Below are 18,357 nucleotides of genomic sequence, written 5' to 3' on the forward strand. Positions count from 1 at the left end.
TAAAGGGGAACACCTAGCCGCAGAAAACATCACACTGACCCAGGACAGGGGAACGACCAGGCGTAGAAAAGAGCAGTGAGACCCCAAAACAAGGGAACCCTCAGCTCCTGAGCATTCAGCCCCAGAATGAAAAACACTCAGTCTCAGAACTGGGGAACACCGAGCCCAGGACAGTTGGCATGTAGCTGCAGAACACGGCATTCAGCCCCGAAACTAGAACTTTCCGTCCCACACCAGGGTGCCTTCGCCTCTGGAACAGAACCTCAGTCACAGAACAGAACATAGTGCCAGGACTGAGTCCCAGAACAAACCACGCAGCCGCAGAAGGAGTCCCCCGCCTCACAACAGGGGAACGCTCAGTGCCAGGACATGAGAACTCTGGGGATCGAAGCGCACTCAAATCCAATGGAGAATCAATGCAAATCAAATCATTAACATTTATAAAGCGCGCTACTCACCGGTGCGGGTCTCAAGGCGCTAGGGGAAAAAAGGGGGGATTACTGCTGCTCGAAAAGCCAGGTTTTTAGGAGTCTCCGGAATGCGGAGTGGTCCTGGGTGGTCCTGAGGCTGGTGGGGAGGGAGTTCCAGGTCTTGGCTGCCAGGAAGGAGAAGGACCTTCCATCTGCCATGGAGCAGCAGATGCAAGGGGCGGCTGTAGAGATGAATGATCAGCCTTAGAACTAAAGAATACGATACTTATAATCCCGAGAAAAGTATATTCAAGCTCAGAATGGAGAATAAGGAGTTGAGGTTTGGCCCTGAAATAACAGAACAATGAAAAATAGGTGGCAAAAATGTGATATTGCAGTGGTATTTGTATAGTGCCGACACCCTCGAGGAGGCACTGAATGCTCTACACGTGGAGAACACGCACCCCCATGACTGGAGAATAGAACACTGACGTATAGAATAAGAACATAACCGCCAACTAACCATTAAATAAAATAATATCCATACCCTGTTACATGAAAATGACCCTTCCTGACAGGGGAGCTCCTCAGTACTAAAATGCACCTTGCGCGCGCCCTTCTGATAATTACAGGAGTACCTACGACACCGTGGATGAATGGACACCCTATCAGGGCCATTAAGGGGACACCGAGAGAGATCGCTGGCGATTAAAAGAGGAATTTGAGAAAAGAGGAGTTTACAGAATCCGTGCTAATGACAACGCTGGGTGGAGTGTAGAGTGATGCGGGAATTTAGACAACTGTAGAGTCAATAGTCAGAGCCTCGACGCTGGACAGGAGTAGACCTCCATCAGACTGCAGGATGTCTTGGCCCCCACCCCCTTCATCAGGACAACTCGCCTGAACCGGTGTAGGTTCTCCACCGGAGTACTGCCATGCTCCCCTCCCCTGGCCAGTTTGCGCCCCTTGAAAGAGCCAGGGGTGCCGGGGAGGCGAGGATGCGCTCGGTTGGTGGTCTTTATCTCAGCTAATCTCCCCCCTCCCCCCTCCTCGCTCCCTATTGGCTGGCTGCCCTGGCCAGCCTTCCGCTCCCTCCACCCTCGGCTTCTCTAGGTCTGGGGCTGGTGGTAAGGGGTCTGATTGGACATTCACTGTCCGCCTCCATTCTCACTCCATCTGTCACTGCGACCAGGCATCTGGCAGATCGGTGCCCCGGAAGAAGGGGACCACAGAATTACACCCATCAAGGCTGCTGCCGAATCGTCGATTTTTTTTTTGCCTCGCAGAAGTCCGTGCTGATTCCATTCATTTTCCTCCAATTCTTTGCCCGTTAACGAGAATATTTATTTATACAAATTTTATTATTTATTTTTTAAAGAGGACGGGACTGATTTTCAAATTTCTCTTTATTTATTACACCTCTCGGGATGCCATGCCAGGAGTCAAGCCCGGGGCAGCAGGAGGAGCCCTGCAGTAGGGCCCGGCGGGCCCTGGACATTGGACGGGCCCCCGCACTGTTGACCACCCTCCTGCGAGGTCAGACAGGGTCAGGGGGCCTGTGGCGGCCGCTGAAGCTACTGGCCTGCGCCGAGCTGCACCCTCTGCTGCGTAAACCCAGGAGCTCCGAGGAGCAAAATGAGTGCCTGGTGAACCACAAGGCGCATCATTTTCAGGTAGGCGCTATGCACGTTATCTCGAAGCTTCCCGATGGGCTGCTGATTGTATGGCAGCCCGCGCGGCTTGGCGTTTGCCAGTAGCATTTTGGACGTGTGGATCTCTTATTGTCTGTGTTGAAGACACTTTGCATTGTGGGATTTGTGGTTTTCTTATTATGTATGTTAAACACGGGTTTACAAATCCCAAACTATATTGGGCTGTTGGCAACAAGCCACGACCGGTTGAATATATAATGCATGCAATGATGCCCTTGGCAACTACGTTAGCCCTGCGAAGCGGGGAAAAAAAATCTGTTTTGAAGTCGGAATTGTTTACTAGAGAGATAAGCAACCTTATAATGCCTTGGGTTTCACGCAAGTGTTACTGTTGTACATACGGTCTGCTGCCTCTGGTTGGTGGCTTTGAAGCACTGTGTTAATTGGTGTCGCTTTCGTCTGACTCATTTTTCAGTTTTACCCACAGTGCTTTGGTACATCTGAGCTGCAGATTGCGTTCAAAAGTCTGCAACAGATGCATTAAACCTCTATTTATTTTCCCACAACAACTGTGGCACTATAGTCAAAATGTTAGCCGGCCGGTTTGCACTGCCTGTACCTTGGTAATTGTTGCCTCTGTCCTTGCATTGGAGAGAAGTTTAACCAAATCTCGGCAGGCCCCTCAATATTGACTCTGAAATGTGTCAACCGTGCTTCGTGTGGTTTTTCTTGTGCTTTGTCTATATATTACAAGTGTTAAATTAAAACCTACAAGGCTTACATCTCACTGCTTGGCTGCCCATCCAATGTAATATAGCAGAACCGCCCATTCCGTACCATAACATACACTATACTTTCCATACCTGATCATATTGCTCTAATTTAACTTTCCATACCATAGCATGATCCAGCCTAGTGTATGAAATAGCATTACATAACTTCCCACTCTGTAGCATAATATTCAACATCATATTATGGTATACTAGACTTTGACTCATAGCATCCCATAAGAAACCAGAACATAGCACCATGCTGACCCAGAACACAATTTACCCTAACAGAATTTATCATTCTATCGTAATTTGGCATACTACACCAAATAGCATAATATAACCTTAAATACATAACATGCAATGCCATATCCCTCCTTTTATGACGTAAAGTAATAAGTTATACGATAACATTCCGTAATAAAGCATAATATAGCTTCCATATTACATTGCACTATACCGTACACAACATAATAAACTGAACAATAACATAATTTTGCCTAGCATATGATTATACAGAAAAAGAAACCACAGCGAAGTATCTCATAACATCCTTAATAATCCATAAAATTACATAATTTTCCTTACCTTAAAATTTTTGCGTACCATAGCACCTTATACTACTTTTATTTATTTATTAGTTTATTAGCTAAACAAAACGTGGCAAAACACTTTACAGGAAGGCTTCTTTAACCTCATGGCCAGGAAGGGAGATGTCAACAGAGGCATCCATAACCCGAAATAGACATCACGGTACGATCCTGAGAAAATTCGAATCAAAGTAGTAACTTACGTGTGCATCCGAATCAACTAATAGCTGGCAGTCCGCATCCGTAGGCAACTCGTTTACATGACGGCTGACATTCCTGCCATCGCTTTGCGGATGGAATGTTGTTTATAACAACATTCCATACCATACCACAGTATCCCCTAACATCAATTTCCATAGCACAACATGGTTTGCCATACCAATGATCTGCTGATCCTTAACATACTATATTATACCATACCTTAGAAAAAATAACAATATATTGCATTGCACCATTTTTTAAACCTTTATTTATCAGTTTCAATTTAACCAACACTGCAGCGTTTAACATTCGTCACATTCTACAGTACACGGTTAAGGGAACAAAACCATATTAATAAAACGACCAGAGCTGATCCACAGGGGGTGAACAACCAGCTGAAATACAACAGAATATCTGCCTAATCATATTTTACCCCCTGCACTATTCTGAATTGGAGTTTGGTTAGACAGTAGAAAGATCACTCGATGAAACATCGTCTGGAGCCCTACATCTGTCTCCCAGGCCCCCCAGGCGTGTCTGTCGTCCTTTATCTTTCATCCCTCCGGTTTAGTTTCATGTGGACCTCCCCGCCAGTGCCCATTCCACACCTCTATGCCACTGCTCCACTTCGCTGTTGCAGCATTTCTGTTGCACTTTCCTACCTCTTCTAGGGACCCCAAAGCAATTTCCAAATTATGTGGTGAACAGTTACAACTGCTCTAGTCCATGGATGGGGGAGATTGTTGTTTAAGGAGATATTCATTAGTGTGTGTATGTGGGTGAGGCCGAGAGCCATTTAGTAGTGTTGAGTTTTAGTGTTGTTGGTGAGACAGAGGCATTTATTAGTTCTGACTTTTGGTGCTGTGGGTGAGGCCGAAAGGCGTTTCTTAGTGTTGAGTTTTGGTGCAGTGGGTGAGGCTGAGAGGCATTTATTAGTGTTGAATTTTGGTGCTGTGGGTGAGGAAGAGAGGCGTTTATTAGTGTTGAGTTTTGGTGCTGTGGGTGAGGCTGAGAGGCATTTATTAGTTCTGAGTTTTGGTGCGGTGGGTGAGTCAGAGAGACATTTATTAATGTTGAGTTTTGGTGCTGTGGATGAGGCCGAGAGTCATTTATTAGTGTTGAATTTTGGTGCTATTGGTGAGTCGGAGAAGAATTTATTAGTGTTGAGTTTTGGTGCTGTAGGTGAGGACGAGAGGCATTTATTAGTGTTGAGTTTTGGTGTTGGTGAGGCCCAGAGGCATTTATTAGTTCTGAGTTTTGGTACAGTGGGTGAGTCAGAGAGGCATTTATTAGAGTTGAGTTTTGGTGCTGTGGATGAGGCCGAGAGACATTTATTAGTGTTGAGTTTTGGTGCTATTGTTGAGTCGGAGAAGCATTTATTAGTGTTGAGTTTTGGTGCTGTAGGTCAGGACGAGAGGCATTTATTAGTGTTGAGTTTTGGTGTTGTTGGTGAGCCCCAGAGGCATTTATTAGTTCTGAGTTTTGGTGCAGTGGGTGAGTCAGAGAGGCATTTATTAATGTTGAGTTTTGGTGTTGTGGGTGAGGCCGGGAGGCATTTATTAGTGTTGAGTTTTGGTGCTGTGGGTGAGGCCGGGAGGCATTTAGTAGTCTTGAGTTTTGGTGCAGTGGGTGAGGCCGAGAGGCATTTATTAGTGTTGAGTTTCGGTGTTGTTGGTGAGGCCGAGAGGCATTTATTAGTGTTGAGTTTTGGTGCTGTGGGTGAGGCAGAGAGACATTTATTAGTATTGAGTTTTGGTGCTATTGGTGAGTCGGAGAAGCATTTATTAGTGTTGAGTTTTGGTGCTTTAGGTGAGGACGAGAGGCATTTATTAGTATTGAGTTTTGGTGCTATTGGTGAGTCGGAGAAGCATTTATTAGTGTTGAGTTTTGGTGCTTTAGGTGAGGACGAGAGGCATTTATTAGTGTTGAGTTTTGGTGTTGTTGATGAGGCCGAGAGGCATTTATTAGTGTTGAGTTTTCCAGTTGTTGGTGAGTCGGAGAGGCATTTATTAGTGTCGGGTTTTGGTGCTGTGGGTGAGTTAGAGAGGCATTTATTAGAGTTGAGTTTTAGTGCTTTGGATGAGGCCAAGAGACATTTATTAGTGTTGAGTTTTGGTGCTATTGGTGAGTCGGAGAAGCATTTATTAGTTTTGAGTTTTGGTGCTGTGGGTGAGGCCGAGAGGCATTTATTAGTGTTGAGTTTTGGTGTTGTGGGTGAGTCGGAGAGGCGTTTATTAGTGTTGAGTTTTGGTGCTGTTGGTGAGGCCGAGAGGCATTTATTAGTGTTGAGTTTTGGTGCTGTGGTGGAGTCGGAGAGACGTTTATTAGGGTTGAGTTTTGGTGCTGTGGGTGAGTCGGAGAGACGTTTATTAGGGTTGAGTTTTGGTGCAGTGGGTTAGGCCGGGAGGCATTTATTAGTGTTGAGTTTTGGTGCAGTGGGTGAGTCAGAGAGGCATTTATTAGTTCTGAGTTTTGGTGCAGTGGGTGAGGCCGAGAGGCATTTATTAGTGTTGAGTTTGGGTGTTGTTGGTGAGGCCGAAGGCATTTATTAGTGTTGAGTTTTGGTGCTGTGGATGAGGCAGAGAGACATTTATTAGTATTGAGTTTTGGTGCTATTGGTGAGTAGGAGAAGCATTTATTAGTGTTGAGTTTTGGTGCTGTAGGTGAGGACGAGAGGCATTTATTAGTGTTGCGTTTTGGTGTTGTTGGTGAGGCTGAGAGGCATTTATTAGTGTTGTGTTTTGGTGCTGTGGGTTAGGCCGGGAGGCATTTATTAGTGTGGAGTTTTGGTGTTGTTGATGAGGCCGAGAGGCATTTATTAGTGTTGAGTTTTCCTGTTGTTGGTGAGTCGTAGAGGCATTTATTAGTGTCAGGTTTTGGTGCTGTGGGTGAGTTAGAGAGGCATTTATTAGAGTTGAGTTTTAGTGCTTTGGATGAGGCCAAGAGACATTTATTAGTGTTGAGTTTTGGTGCTATTGGTGAGTGGGAGAGGCGTTTATTAGAGTTTTGGTGCTGTTGGTGAGGCCGAGAGGCATTTATTAGTGTTGAGTTTTGGTGCTGTGGTGGAGTCGGAGAGGCGTTTATTAGTGTTGAGTTTTGGTGCTGTGGTGGAGTCGGAGAGGCGTTTATTAGTGTTGAGTTTTGGTGTCCAAGAGGCAGTGGCATAACACAAAATGCCAGCGCACCTCGCAGAATGTGATGAGGAGCTTCGGGGTCTCGTATATCTTAGAGATATTCATTGGCATTAGTGTTTAAGTGATTTGAGTTTTTGTGGTCTGCTTGCGGCCCCAATGGTAATGAATAGTTTTGAGTTTTGTTGTTGTACTTGAACTTTAAGTATTGTGCTCCTGGCTTGGTGCTGTACCAGCATGTGCACGCGTCTCACGTGGTTGTAGGCGGAAGCAATATGAGGGTGGAATAACAAGCTGCAAGTTCAAATCAGTCAGAATTGTGATCTGGAAGGCACTTGGGTCCTGATTTGAAGATAAGCTATGTATTTCAGTTCTATATTATTGCTGCATTTCGAGGTTGAAACAGTGGCCATGGAGGGGGGTGGGGCATTTCCTTGCTAGCACTAGGCCCCTGACACACTGGCTACTGCCTCTGATCTGGAGGCCACAGCTCAAAGACAGATCTCACAAGAAAATGCTTCCGTTTTTTCATTGAAAAATAGATTTTTTTGTAAATAGTTACCGGATGGGGCCACTGTCCTGATGAGTAACAGGCTCACTCCAAAGGGTCCTTCTGAAAAGAAACTATCGCCTTAAGAGAGGCCACCCCACTGTTGACTCATCAACATGACATGAAATGTTTTAATTCCTTGAGCGGGGCTGTCTTCCCGAAGAGCGAGTGCCTTAAGGAGGGACTTTTGAAGTATATCTGCAAGGTCAGACAGGCCGTACCCGGCATCGGGCGTTTCCCCTAGGAGGCTGGAATTTTGGTGGCCGGTTTTGTTACTGGGAGGCCGGTTTTGTAGCAGTGCAGCAGTTTTAAAGGCATTGTAGAGTTCCTTGTATATCCAACAGTTTTCTGCAACCATAAGTATGCCAAGATAACTGGTGATTAGTGCACCTGCTGGAGAGAGAGCTTTGTCAAGTGGCACCTTAGGATCCGGAGGCCTCCAAAACGGCCCATACTCCCCCCGCCAGGAATACACGAGACGACAAGCTTTACTCGTTGGAAGAAGTATCTTTTATTTCAAAAGACATAATTCAAAATGACTCATAACTTCAATAAGCCAAACATCAAATAGCAAGCATGGCAAGGTTAGTCAACAGGAAAAACAGTTTTTATCTACATGTTACTGAGAAATTCTTGTGACCATAACCAATCTGACAGGATCCCTTCCTGTCCTGAACCACCATTTGGACCACACAGGTGACCCATGTGTCACCTGTATCCCAGGAGGGACGGTTACCCCGACTACACGGTACCTTGTCCTCCAGTTTCGGGTTCCGCCCCCCCTCCAAACACCAATCAGCCCTGGGGTGTAATGGGGGGAGCCAAGAGCTGGAGCCCCATGTTCTCCCCCAGCGATCTGAGGTCTCTTACCCCCTGATCTGGTGTGTACATCCGCTGGTTGGCTCAGAACTTCAGGATCCTATCCCAGATGTCCTCCTGGGGGCCCCACCTTGGGGAACCCCTCCTATTGTTTCTAGTCACATTTTTTATCTCAATTTCCCAACTTCTTTCCAAACTACTAAACATAAAGGAGAGGGTGGGTGGGACAATCGCGGGCCGCACGCCAGGTCCCGCCGCCGCACACAGGAAAAGAAGGTCTAGCCCTCTTGGGGGGGCCTTTAAATAGCCCCCCACCAGTATGCGCCGGCCGGAACCGGCGCACGGCGAACGCCAGCCCCACGTCATGCCCCCTGCAGGATTGACTTCCGCCCTAACGCCTCGCGAGGCGCCAGGGCGGAAATCCGGCCGAACTCCGGCACCCCCGGCAGAAGGAAAGGGGGGGAGTGCCCCAGGGCCTTGGAGGCCTCGTCTCCTAACGGGACGCGCCCCCCCACTGCGGGGCGGGCGCTTTTCCCAAGGTAGCGCAGACCAGACAGTAAAATGCCTGCTGCAAAGAACATGTACTGTGCAGATCACAGAACAGAGTATTTTATGTGCAATGCTAAGTGGGATACTGCTTTTCTCACAGAGCTCCTTTTGTTACTGTGCAGTTCATAAGTTTCAATCATTATCTAGCACAGTGAGCTATGAACTGCCATCACAGAGCTCTATGCAAACTGCATAGTGCAGGCCAGAAGGTTATGTCTTTTCACGTCTTAGATTAGCCTAATTTTGTTTTTAAAAAAGGGTATTTTGTGGTAGAAATATATTAGTAAGTCAACCCTAAGCACGATGTCACCTTCTGAATCCTGAGTTTATGCTTCCCCAGACCAAGCACTCTTAAAAATGCATACCAGTACCAATGACGTGACTCCTACACCTTGTAGTCCTCTTTATTTTATGTAACATTTTATATACACTTATTGACATGTCTGATTCATTGTCTCTGCATGTGTGTGACGTAAAGCGCTCCAACACCCTGATGGTAAGAGAAGCGCTATAAAAAAAAAAAAATACATGTGAGAGAGGGGCTATGGAAAGATGAGGCGCACCCTCAGACGGTGATGTAGAGGAAACCCCCAATAAAGATTGTCATACCCTGGTGCTCTGCAAGGTCATCATTTACTATGCTTTTAAAACGAATACAATTGAATATATAATGAAAAATGTGTTGTAAAATGCACCATTTTCCCCAAATTTTCTTCGAGTGGAGACCACCCACAAGCCCCATTGTCAGGATCACTCGCTATGCACCCTATGGGAGCTGGTCTGACAAATTTTGCCAGGGCTGCTTTGGGTTCCCAGACCGGCCTTGTATACCTATCCTGGTGGGAAGGGAGGGCAGTCTACCATTTCCATGCAACAGCACCCCTCCCCGTCACTATGAGAGCGGCTGGAAGGAGTGCATTGTCTCAGGTAGCTGCGGTGTTTGCCTCGGCATCCCTGTGAGTTGGGCGACGTTCTCACCCCTCCTCTCTTTCACTTTGTCCAGTCCGCATTTCAATGGTCCCGCTCCGAGTGGATTACAGAGTGCGAGAGCCGCCTTTCCTGCCTCTCATCATCCGCCCTGGAGGTTATTAGCACCCAGGCCAGACTTCGCTAAGCACGCCCTCCCCTCGCAGGTAACAAAGGCCAGGCGCTCTCTTAGCACCTGCCTCAGAGGGCCGGCTGTTCCAGACGTACCTTACCTTAGTTAGTGGCGCCCCGCCCTTCCATTGATCCTCTGCTAATGACTTCATTTAAAACCCATGTGAATGGTGACCAGGTCTTTGGAAGAGGTGTGAGGTGTTAAGCGTGACGAATAGCTCCTCCAAACCAAACACTTCTAGGGAAAAGCGCAGAGGCGAACCTCTTATCTCATATATTAAGAAATGGCGGGAACAGTTGACGGTGAAGCAAAGCACCTCTCTGTGTGGCGCCAAAAAGATCCTTTAAAACCGCCATTGGTATTGTAAGTTGTGAAGTGAACATATGTTTTGGGTACAGAGAAACACGAAGGCAAATGGCATTCATTTATTTATTGCTAGTTAATTAAAACCATACAAAAAATGATAACGCTTGCTAATAAGTAAATTGTCCCCTTATCCATTAAAACATATTAAGTGAATGCACAACATACAGGGTGCTCAGTGTATTCAAAACGTGGTTTTCAGTACACAACATGTGCTAAACTCACGCACACACCTCTGCAAAAAGGTGTAAAGTTGTGTACCTGGTGCATTGCAGTATAATTGTGTACCAGCACCTGGGAAGAGAGCAGCAGCACCATATCACAGTGGATATGGCGCTATTTCAACCTTTCATGCAAAGTAGTGCAGCAACTGGCATGGCATATAAGCACATTTGCCCCTAAGTTTCCAGATTTGCGGGCCACAACAGAATGACAGCTCATACCCCTTGTAGTCGATTTGGGGCATCTGGTTGGTCGGTGGGGATGCCAGATGCAGAAGAGACAGCAGTTATCAGATGCTCAAAGCTGACAGTGACAAACAATTTCATGCACGCATGAACCGTCCGCGTGGCTCGCGCACTTCCTGTCCATCCCATATTAACTCTGCTGTGATGCTTCTGAAGCGCCTGCGAACATTTGTTACCAAGCATTTGTATAGGGTGCACATGCCGCAAGAGTGGTATTGTGGTATGCTAACTCTTCAGCGTGATAATAGACTGTAGCTGTTTGGTTGGTTGAGAGAAGTGCTTAATTTGAGAAAAAGAGTGGGGACCCATATTTCTTCTTAGGTGCCTGCTACTGGTGCTGCTAGGAAAGCCTTGTGTTCTGTCTTCTGGAAGTGCTTTGTAGCGCAGCTGTTATTAGACATCATGTAAGATGCATACCTAAGAGAGGGACTTTTGCCGTATCCACAGGTTGGGAGTGAGAAATACAAGATTTGATTGGGAAGAAGTTTTGTGCTTTCTCTGGGGAAACAAGCATTGGCAAGCAAATAGGTTTTGCCTATGTAAGAGCAATTGACTTTGCCAATGTATTTTAGATATGGTATTCATCAGTGTGGCTTCTGCCCAGCTTGGCTAACAGTTAGTGGCATAGAGGAGAGTGGCGCGGAGTGTCGAGTGGACTGACGAAGAGTGAAGTAAAGTGTTGTAGAGTGTAGTGGCAGAGTGTGCCGTGTATGAGAGTGGCATAATGTGGAGTCATGTGGAGTGGCATACATTGGAGTGGCATAGTGTAGAGTGGAATTGTGTAAAGTGCTTTGGCATACAGTATTGCAGAGTATAGTGGCATAGAGTGCAATGGCGTTGAGTGCAGTGGTATTGAATTCAGCAGCATACTATGCAGTGTCGTAGAATACAGTGTCGTAGAATGCAGTAGAGTAAATTAAAGCAGTGCATAGTGGAGTGGAGTGGTGCAGAGTAGACTGGTGCAGAGTAGAGTGGCACAGAGTACAGTGGTGCAGAGTAGAGTGACACAAAATACAGCAGAGTGACAGAGGCATAAAGTAGAGTGGTGTAGATTGGTGCTGAGTGGAGAGGTGGAGAGTTTAGTGATCGCAGAGGGCAGTGTTACAGAGTAGAGTTCAGTGGCATAGAGGGCAGTAGCATAGCAGGCTGAGTAGAGTCAAGTGGCATAGAGTGGTACAAAGTAGAGTTTCATAGAGTGGTGCAGAGTAGAGTATAGTACCATAGAGTGCAGTGGCATAGAGGGCAGTGGCATAGAGGGCAGTGGCATAGAGTGGAGTAGGACAGAGTAGAGTGGTATATACTGCAGTGTTGCAGGGTAGAGTGTCAGAATGCAGTGGTGTAGAGTGAAGTAAAGTGGCTTAGAGGGCAGTGGTGTAGGGCAGTGGTTCCCAAACTGTGGTCCGGGGACCCTGGGGGTCCGCTTAGCCTCCTCAGGGGGTCCAGGACTGCTTTGAAAATTTAATAATATTAACAGATTAGGTCCCCAGCTTCATTGGGGGGAACCCCAGATTCTAATAATGACTGAGTGGGGGTCCCCGGGTTCCAGCACTGATGAAGTGGGGGTCCACGAAGTCAAAAGGTTAGGAACCACTGGTGTAGGGTACAGTGATGTAGAGTAGAGCACATTGGCATAGAGTGCAGTGGCATAGAGCAGAGTGGCACAGAGTGGGGTAGAGTGGTATAGAGTGCAGTGGCAAAGAGTACATTCTTTCAGGGTAGAGTTAAGTGGGGCATAGTGGAGTGGTGCAGGGTAGAGTGCAATTGTGCATAGTAGCATAGAGTGTAATAACATAGAGTAAAGTTATGTAGAGTGCAGTGGCATAGAGTGCAATGGTGCAGAGTAAATTAGAGTGGTTACAGTGGATTGGCGTAGAGTGCAGGGGCATAGAGTTGAGTGTTACAAAGTAAAGTGCATTGGCATAGAGTGGATTTTGATAGAGTGCAGTGTTGCAGAATGGCATAAAGTTCAGCAGGAGTATAGTGGAGTTGTGCAGAGTAGACAGGTGTGGCCTAGACTGGAGAGGTGTAGAGTACAGTGCAAAGAGTGCAGTGTTGTAGAGTAGAGTCGTGTAGAGTGCATTGGCATAGAGTAGAGTGGTACAGGGTAGAGTAAAGAGGCATAGCGTAAAGTGGCATACAGTGCAGTGCTGTAGAGTGGAGTGATGCAGAGTGCAGGAGAATGGAGTGGTGTAAAGTAGAGTGGTACTACAGAATAGAGTGCAGTGTTGTGAAGTGGTGCAGAGTAGAATGGAGTCGCGTAGAGTTTAATATTCATGGTGTGGTAGCACATTGCCACAACAGACAACACATTTTCAATTGAAATGCCCATTACATTTGCACAGACATACAGTTTTGCTAATTAAACTATACAGTGCACAGATAAAAATGTGTGGAAATTGCATCACCTAGTTTAATGATTCATTTTGATCATATTAAATTATTTGTTTCCAACACACTTCATAAATAGCAAAAAATGTGCTTCATTTGTGCATTCATAATTCTGATATTTTCTGAAATACTTACACAGTTCATAAATTTTTTGTCATGTGCTAGAAAAAAAATCTTTCCTACCTCCAGCATCCAGCAAGATTGTAACATAAATCCTCTAACTTTGAAGTCAGAGAAAGAAAAGTAAACAAGCGCCCTTGGAAGACAGTGCCTGGCATTTTACCCTGATCTTTGGATGCCCAGCATATGTGATTAGATTAGAACAATATTTAAAGGCCTATTAATAGAAAGCACATTTGTGGAAGGATACAGAAAACATGGCAAATAAAGCCAGCAAATAGAAAGCCACAAAGTGTGAGTTACAAACCACAAAGCAAATGGTAATCAACTAGCGAAATGCATAGTCCTAGGTCAACTTTCTGGAAGTCCGCAGGAGGTCTTTAGCAAGCCAGGCAGTTGCACTGTCTGGTAGGCTACAACCTAAACAGTGCTCCCTGCACTCTCATTGGCTCCTGAGGGTTTTCACCCAAGATGGCCACTGTGTGAAACATAATGACGTAGCAGCATTCATGTTGGAAATGGCCCTGTGTGTACGGTTTCCCCTGACTTTTTGCCTCTGATCTCCTGTGCTTGATCCTGTGGTGAATTTCATTTTGCTGGCTTTAGAACTCTGGTCACTTTACCACTGCTGACCAGTGCTAAGGTGCAAATTCTAGCACCTAGACGCCTCCGGGCAATTGTTTGAGCTTAGTAAATCTCCAAATCAAACCAAATCGTTTTGTCTAAATTTTATTGGTAATTAGTGTATCCATGATTGGCATATTTGATTTACCAGTAAGCCCCTAGTAACATGTACTATGTGTGCCAGGGCCTGTAAATCAAATGCTACTAGTGGACCTGCAGCAGTGTTTGGGCCACCCACAAGTAGCCCTGTAACCATGTCTCAGACCTGCCACTGCAGTGTCTGTGTGGGCATTTTGGAACTGCCAGTCCGACCTGGCAAGTGTACCACTTACCAGGCCCAGACCTTCCCTTTTACTACATGTAAGTCATCCCTAAGAAAGGCCCAAGGCAGCCCCATAGGCATGCTGCCGTGTATTTAAAAGGTAGGACATATACTTGTATATTTTACATGTCCTGACAGTGAAATACTACTAAATCATTTTTTCACTACTGCAAGGGCTATCTTTCCCTTAGAGCAAGATGGGGATTGCCTTGAAATATCTTAAGTTTAATTTCCCAGTGGGAGCAGATAGAGATATGGAGTTTGGGGGTCTCTGAGTTCGCTATTTAAAAATACATCTTTTGGTGAAGTTGTTTTTTGAATTGAAAGCTTGAAAATGCCACTTTTAGAAAGTGGGCATTTTCTTGCTTAACCATTCTGTACCTCTGCCCGTCTGTGGAATACACGTCTGAGTCAGGATGACAGTTGGGCTGTTTGTGAATTCAGTCTAGACAGTCACACAAAGATAGCTAAGGTGTGCCTGCGTATCAAGTTCGTTTTTTCTGGGCTAGAGTGGTGGGGGGAGCTAACACCTGCACCTGAATAGGGCTGTGACTTCCTTACACAAACCCTTGGAGTGTGTCTGGGGCCAGGGCAGAAAAGGCAGGATCTTGTGCACTACAAAGACCTTCCTTTGAAGTGTGCCTGCTTCAAAGGCTGAAATGAGTATAAGTATTACGCGTCTGAGACCACAACTTCAAAACACTCCTGGACTGAGGACATTCTGCCAGGCTGAAGAGCTGGGTGTGTAGCAGGAACTGCCACTCTGCCTGTTGCTTTGTTGTGCTGGCCTGCTGCTTCTGTGCTTCTGTCCTGGTACTTTGCTTTCTACATCCTGCTTTCTAATGTTCTCCAAGGGGTTGAACTGATCTTTTCTCCTGTTAAGAAGTCTCGGGGACATTAACGACTTCACCTGCCAGTGCCTGGACTATCCTACTAAGAGTCCTGACTTGCCAAGTGGTGTCAAATCCAATCCCTGGGCCTTGGAAACTGGTATCTTGAGGAAGAAACTCCATGCAAGGATTGCTGTGGCTGAAAATCGATGCATCACTAGCTTGCAGCAGAAGAATCGATGCAGCACCTCCCTTGTGGCTGTGGAATTGACGCAGCGCATTTCTTGCGGTGACAGGATCAATGCAGTGCCTGTAGGACCGATGCAGCACCTGTGCCACTGCAGCTTATCCATCACAGTGCATCTGGATTTTCCCACGCATCATCCTGGGACATCATTTTTGCATCAGCCCCGCACCACAGCAAGTAATTGAGGTTATGTGACCGGAAACCAACACATCCCCTCTCCTGCGGGGAGAGAACTGACACATCACCTCCCCTGCCAGTAAGGAACCGATGCATCACGTCTCCTGTGATGAAAGAATTGATGCATCACCTCCCCTGTCAGTAAGGAACCGATGCATCACCTTTCCTGCACAGTAAGGTATCAACACATCCCTTTGTTTCCCAGCACTTCACCTCCTCTGCAGCCCGCATCGGCTTAGTTTTTGATGCATCCCAGGTACTGTGTACTAAAAAGAGACAACCATTAATTCCTATGGATTAAGATTCTTTGCAACACTTTAAAAGTGATATCTCTGCTTTTGTATTTTTGTCACTTTTGTCTTTTTTTTATTCAGATAAACATTGGCAATGTTTCTAATATAGTGTGGAGTACTTTTGTAGTGTTTTTACTGTGTTACTGTGTGTGTCTGTGTGTGTACAAATACTTTACATATTGCCTCTGAAATAACCCTGACTGCTCATGTCTAGCTACCAAGAGGATGGACAGGGGTTATCTTAGCAGTATGGTTCCTTTATCCTGACTATAGTGAGCGTCCCTAACTGGCCGGGGTCCAAACCGCTCCCAACTAGAGACCCCATTTCTAACACACATAATTTTTTTGGAACAAAAACACAGATGCACCAAGCTGGACAGCAACTTGTGGAAATTTCTGTATCTGAGCGTCTTTTCTGTATCTGACGCAAAGGAAAGGATATCAAGGCCAGGGAAGGCAGGCTATGTTCCATGTGCACTGTTACTCGGTTTGGCTTACAGGAGTTACACTGACCGTGTGCTTGAAGGAGTGGTATCAAGAGGCTCATGCCAGCTGTGGATCTGATGCTCAGTACTTCTGTCTACTCTTTCCCAAGCCATGGACACTTGTTCTGCCCACCACTCTCCTCATACAAGATGGGGCTCACACTGGTGCCTCCATTGCCCCCAGGCTAGGACTTGTCCACTGCGCAGTCCTTCTCTCCAATCCAGTGCCTTCATACACACTGGACAGGCAACACTTTTTTAGGTTGAGCTTTGGCAGCGTGCAGCGCTGTCTGTAAGACGTGTTGCATTCAATATGGGCTTTTAACCACGCCCACTCTTGCCATTTGTTCTTTGTTGTGCTTCTTTTAACTGCTTCACTTTTATTGGTGCTTTGTGCTAAATGTTCTCCTTTTTGATTGCAAAGTTCCCCCCCAGGAGATTTCACTAAGAGAAAATTTTTGTTGGCCATCACAATATGTCACACTTCCTCCTGTTACAGCGTATGATGGCCCATCCCCCCTCCTCCTGTCTGGTTTCAGTTTTGCCTTCTTGAGAGATGGATCAAGTAATGTGTCACAAGCGCTTTTCAAATACCTTAGTAACCACTGTAGAAACAGTAACTCTTTGTTATTTCCTCTGTCAAAGGTATCCTCTTTCACTCTTTTTTTGGATCCATTATTTTTGTTTAACAATATATATGTGTGTGTGTTTTATTTTGGTTCCATTCCACTAAATGGGCATAGCAACTCGCTGTGCTGGGGTACTTAAAAACACACAGTCTCTGGCACCATATGCTGGTGGTAGGAAAAACTGCACAAACCGGCATACATTTTTCATTATTCAGAGTTCCCTTGTGACACTTGTAGAGAGCCACTCGGGCTCTCCTTTGTTCGATTACTCTGCCGGGTCACGGTGACTGAGCGTCACACCTGCAGGGCTATAAATAAAAGGGGTTGCGCTGCATTTTGGCGCGCTGACACACACATCATCTAACTGGTGTTGAGTGCACTTCATTAAATGCCTACCTGGTCTGCGCGAGCAGCATCACAATGGCGACGAGGCCGGTACAGATCACAGAAATGTTCAGGAGGAATAAATGACAGTACAGGAGCATAACAAAATCTAAAGAAAAAACAAACAAAAAAAACAAAGGGACTGACACTGCTTGGTGGCCAAAGGCAATGCCTATATTCCTGAAAACATGAAAACAAATTGAGATTAAGCAAACTATTTGGTGCAGGCATCAGAGGCTTACAAAGCTGTATACAACAGTTGCACCATGAGTTCTTCGTAGCAACACTGGAAACATCAGCCACCAGCACCCAATGCAGGAGCGCATTCGTCAGTATCAGCATTACCCCCTTTCAGCCAGCTGGCCAACACCACCACAGCTGCGCAGCACTGCGATGGCGCCACTGGATCGGGAGGCTCCACAACTACTTAAGTACCACAAGGCAAATGGATGGCACTGTGATGGGGTCTCTCATGCTCCACATGGGTGACGATGAGCTGTACGAGTTGTTTGAGACACTCCCCAACCCCGGAGGTACTGATGATTTTGATGATGCCGTGGTAGCACTAAACCAATACTTCGACCCTCAACTAAACCCAGACTATGAAAGGTTCAAGCTGTGTCAGGCACATCAAGTGGATACGGAGTCAGTAAACATGTTCAATGCCAGGTTGAGGAAGCTAGCAAGCATGTTCGTGGGTCTCAACCAACACAAGGAGATCCGTGCACCTGTTATCTGTAGGAAAGTACCATCTTGCCTGGCATGTTACCCCCATATTTCACTATATATATGTTGTTTTAGTGTATGTGTCACTGGGACCCTGCCAGCCAGGGCCCCAGTGGTCATAAGTGTGCCCTGTATGTGTTCCCTGTGTGATGACTAACTGTCTCACTGAGGCTCTGCTAACCAGAACCTCAGTGGTTATGCTCTCTCATTACTTTCTATATTGTCACTAACAGGCTAGTGACCAATTTCACCAATTCACATTGGTATACTGGAACACCCTTATAATTCCCTAGTATGTGGTACTGAGGTACCCAGGGTATTGGGGTTCCAGGAGATCCCTATGGGCTGCAGCATTTCTTTTGCCACCCATATGGAGCTCTGACAATTCTCACACAGGCCTTCCACTGCAGCCTGAGTGAAATAACGTCCACGTTATTTCACAGCCATTTACCACTGCACTTAAGAAACTTATAAGTCACCCATATCTCTAACCTTTACCTGGTAAAGGTTGGGTGCTAAGTTACTTAGTGT

The 18,357-nt window shown here is 46.1% G+C and overlaps 1 protein-coding gene across 1 annotated transcript in view; it reads left to right on the forward strand.

Annotated features, from left to right (window-relative positions):
- The first annotated feature begins 1,223 nt into the window (after nucleotides 1-1,223).
- LOC138292426 (N-chimaerin-like) overlaps nucleotides 1,224-18,357 on the forward strand; it is a 72,604-nt gene continuing 55,470 nt past the window's right edge. The window contains exon 1 of the mRNA XM_069231014.1: nucleotides 1,224-2,083. Coding sequence (XP_069087115.1) covers nucleotides 1,838-2,083 — 246 coding nt within the window. The 5' untranslated portion in view covers nucleotides 1,224-1,837. The remainder of the gene's footprint in view (nucleotides 2,084-18,357) is intronic.

Source organism: Pleurodeles waltl, chromosome 4_2 (assembly GCF_031143425.1).
Source record: "Pleurodeles waltl isolate 20211129_DDA chromosome 4_2, aPleWal1.hap1.20221129, whole genome shotgun sequence".
NCBI lineage: Eukaryota > Metazoa > Chordata > Amphibia > Caudata > Salamandridae > Pleurodeles > Pleurodeles waltl.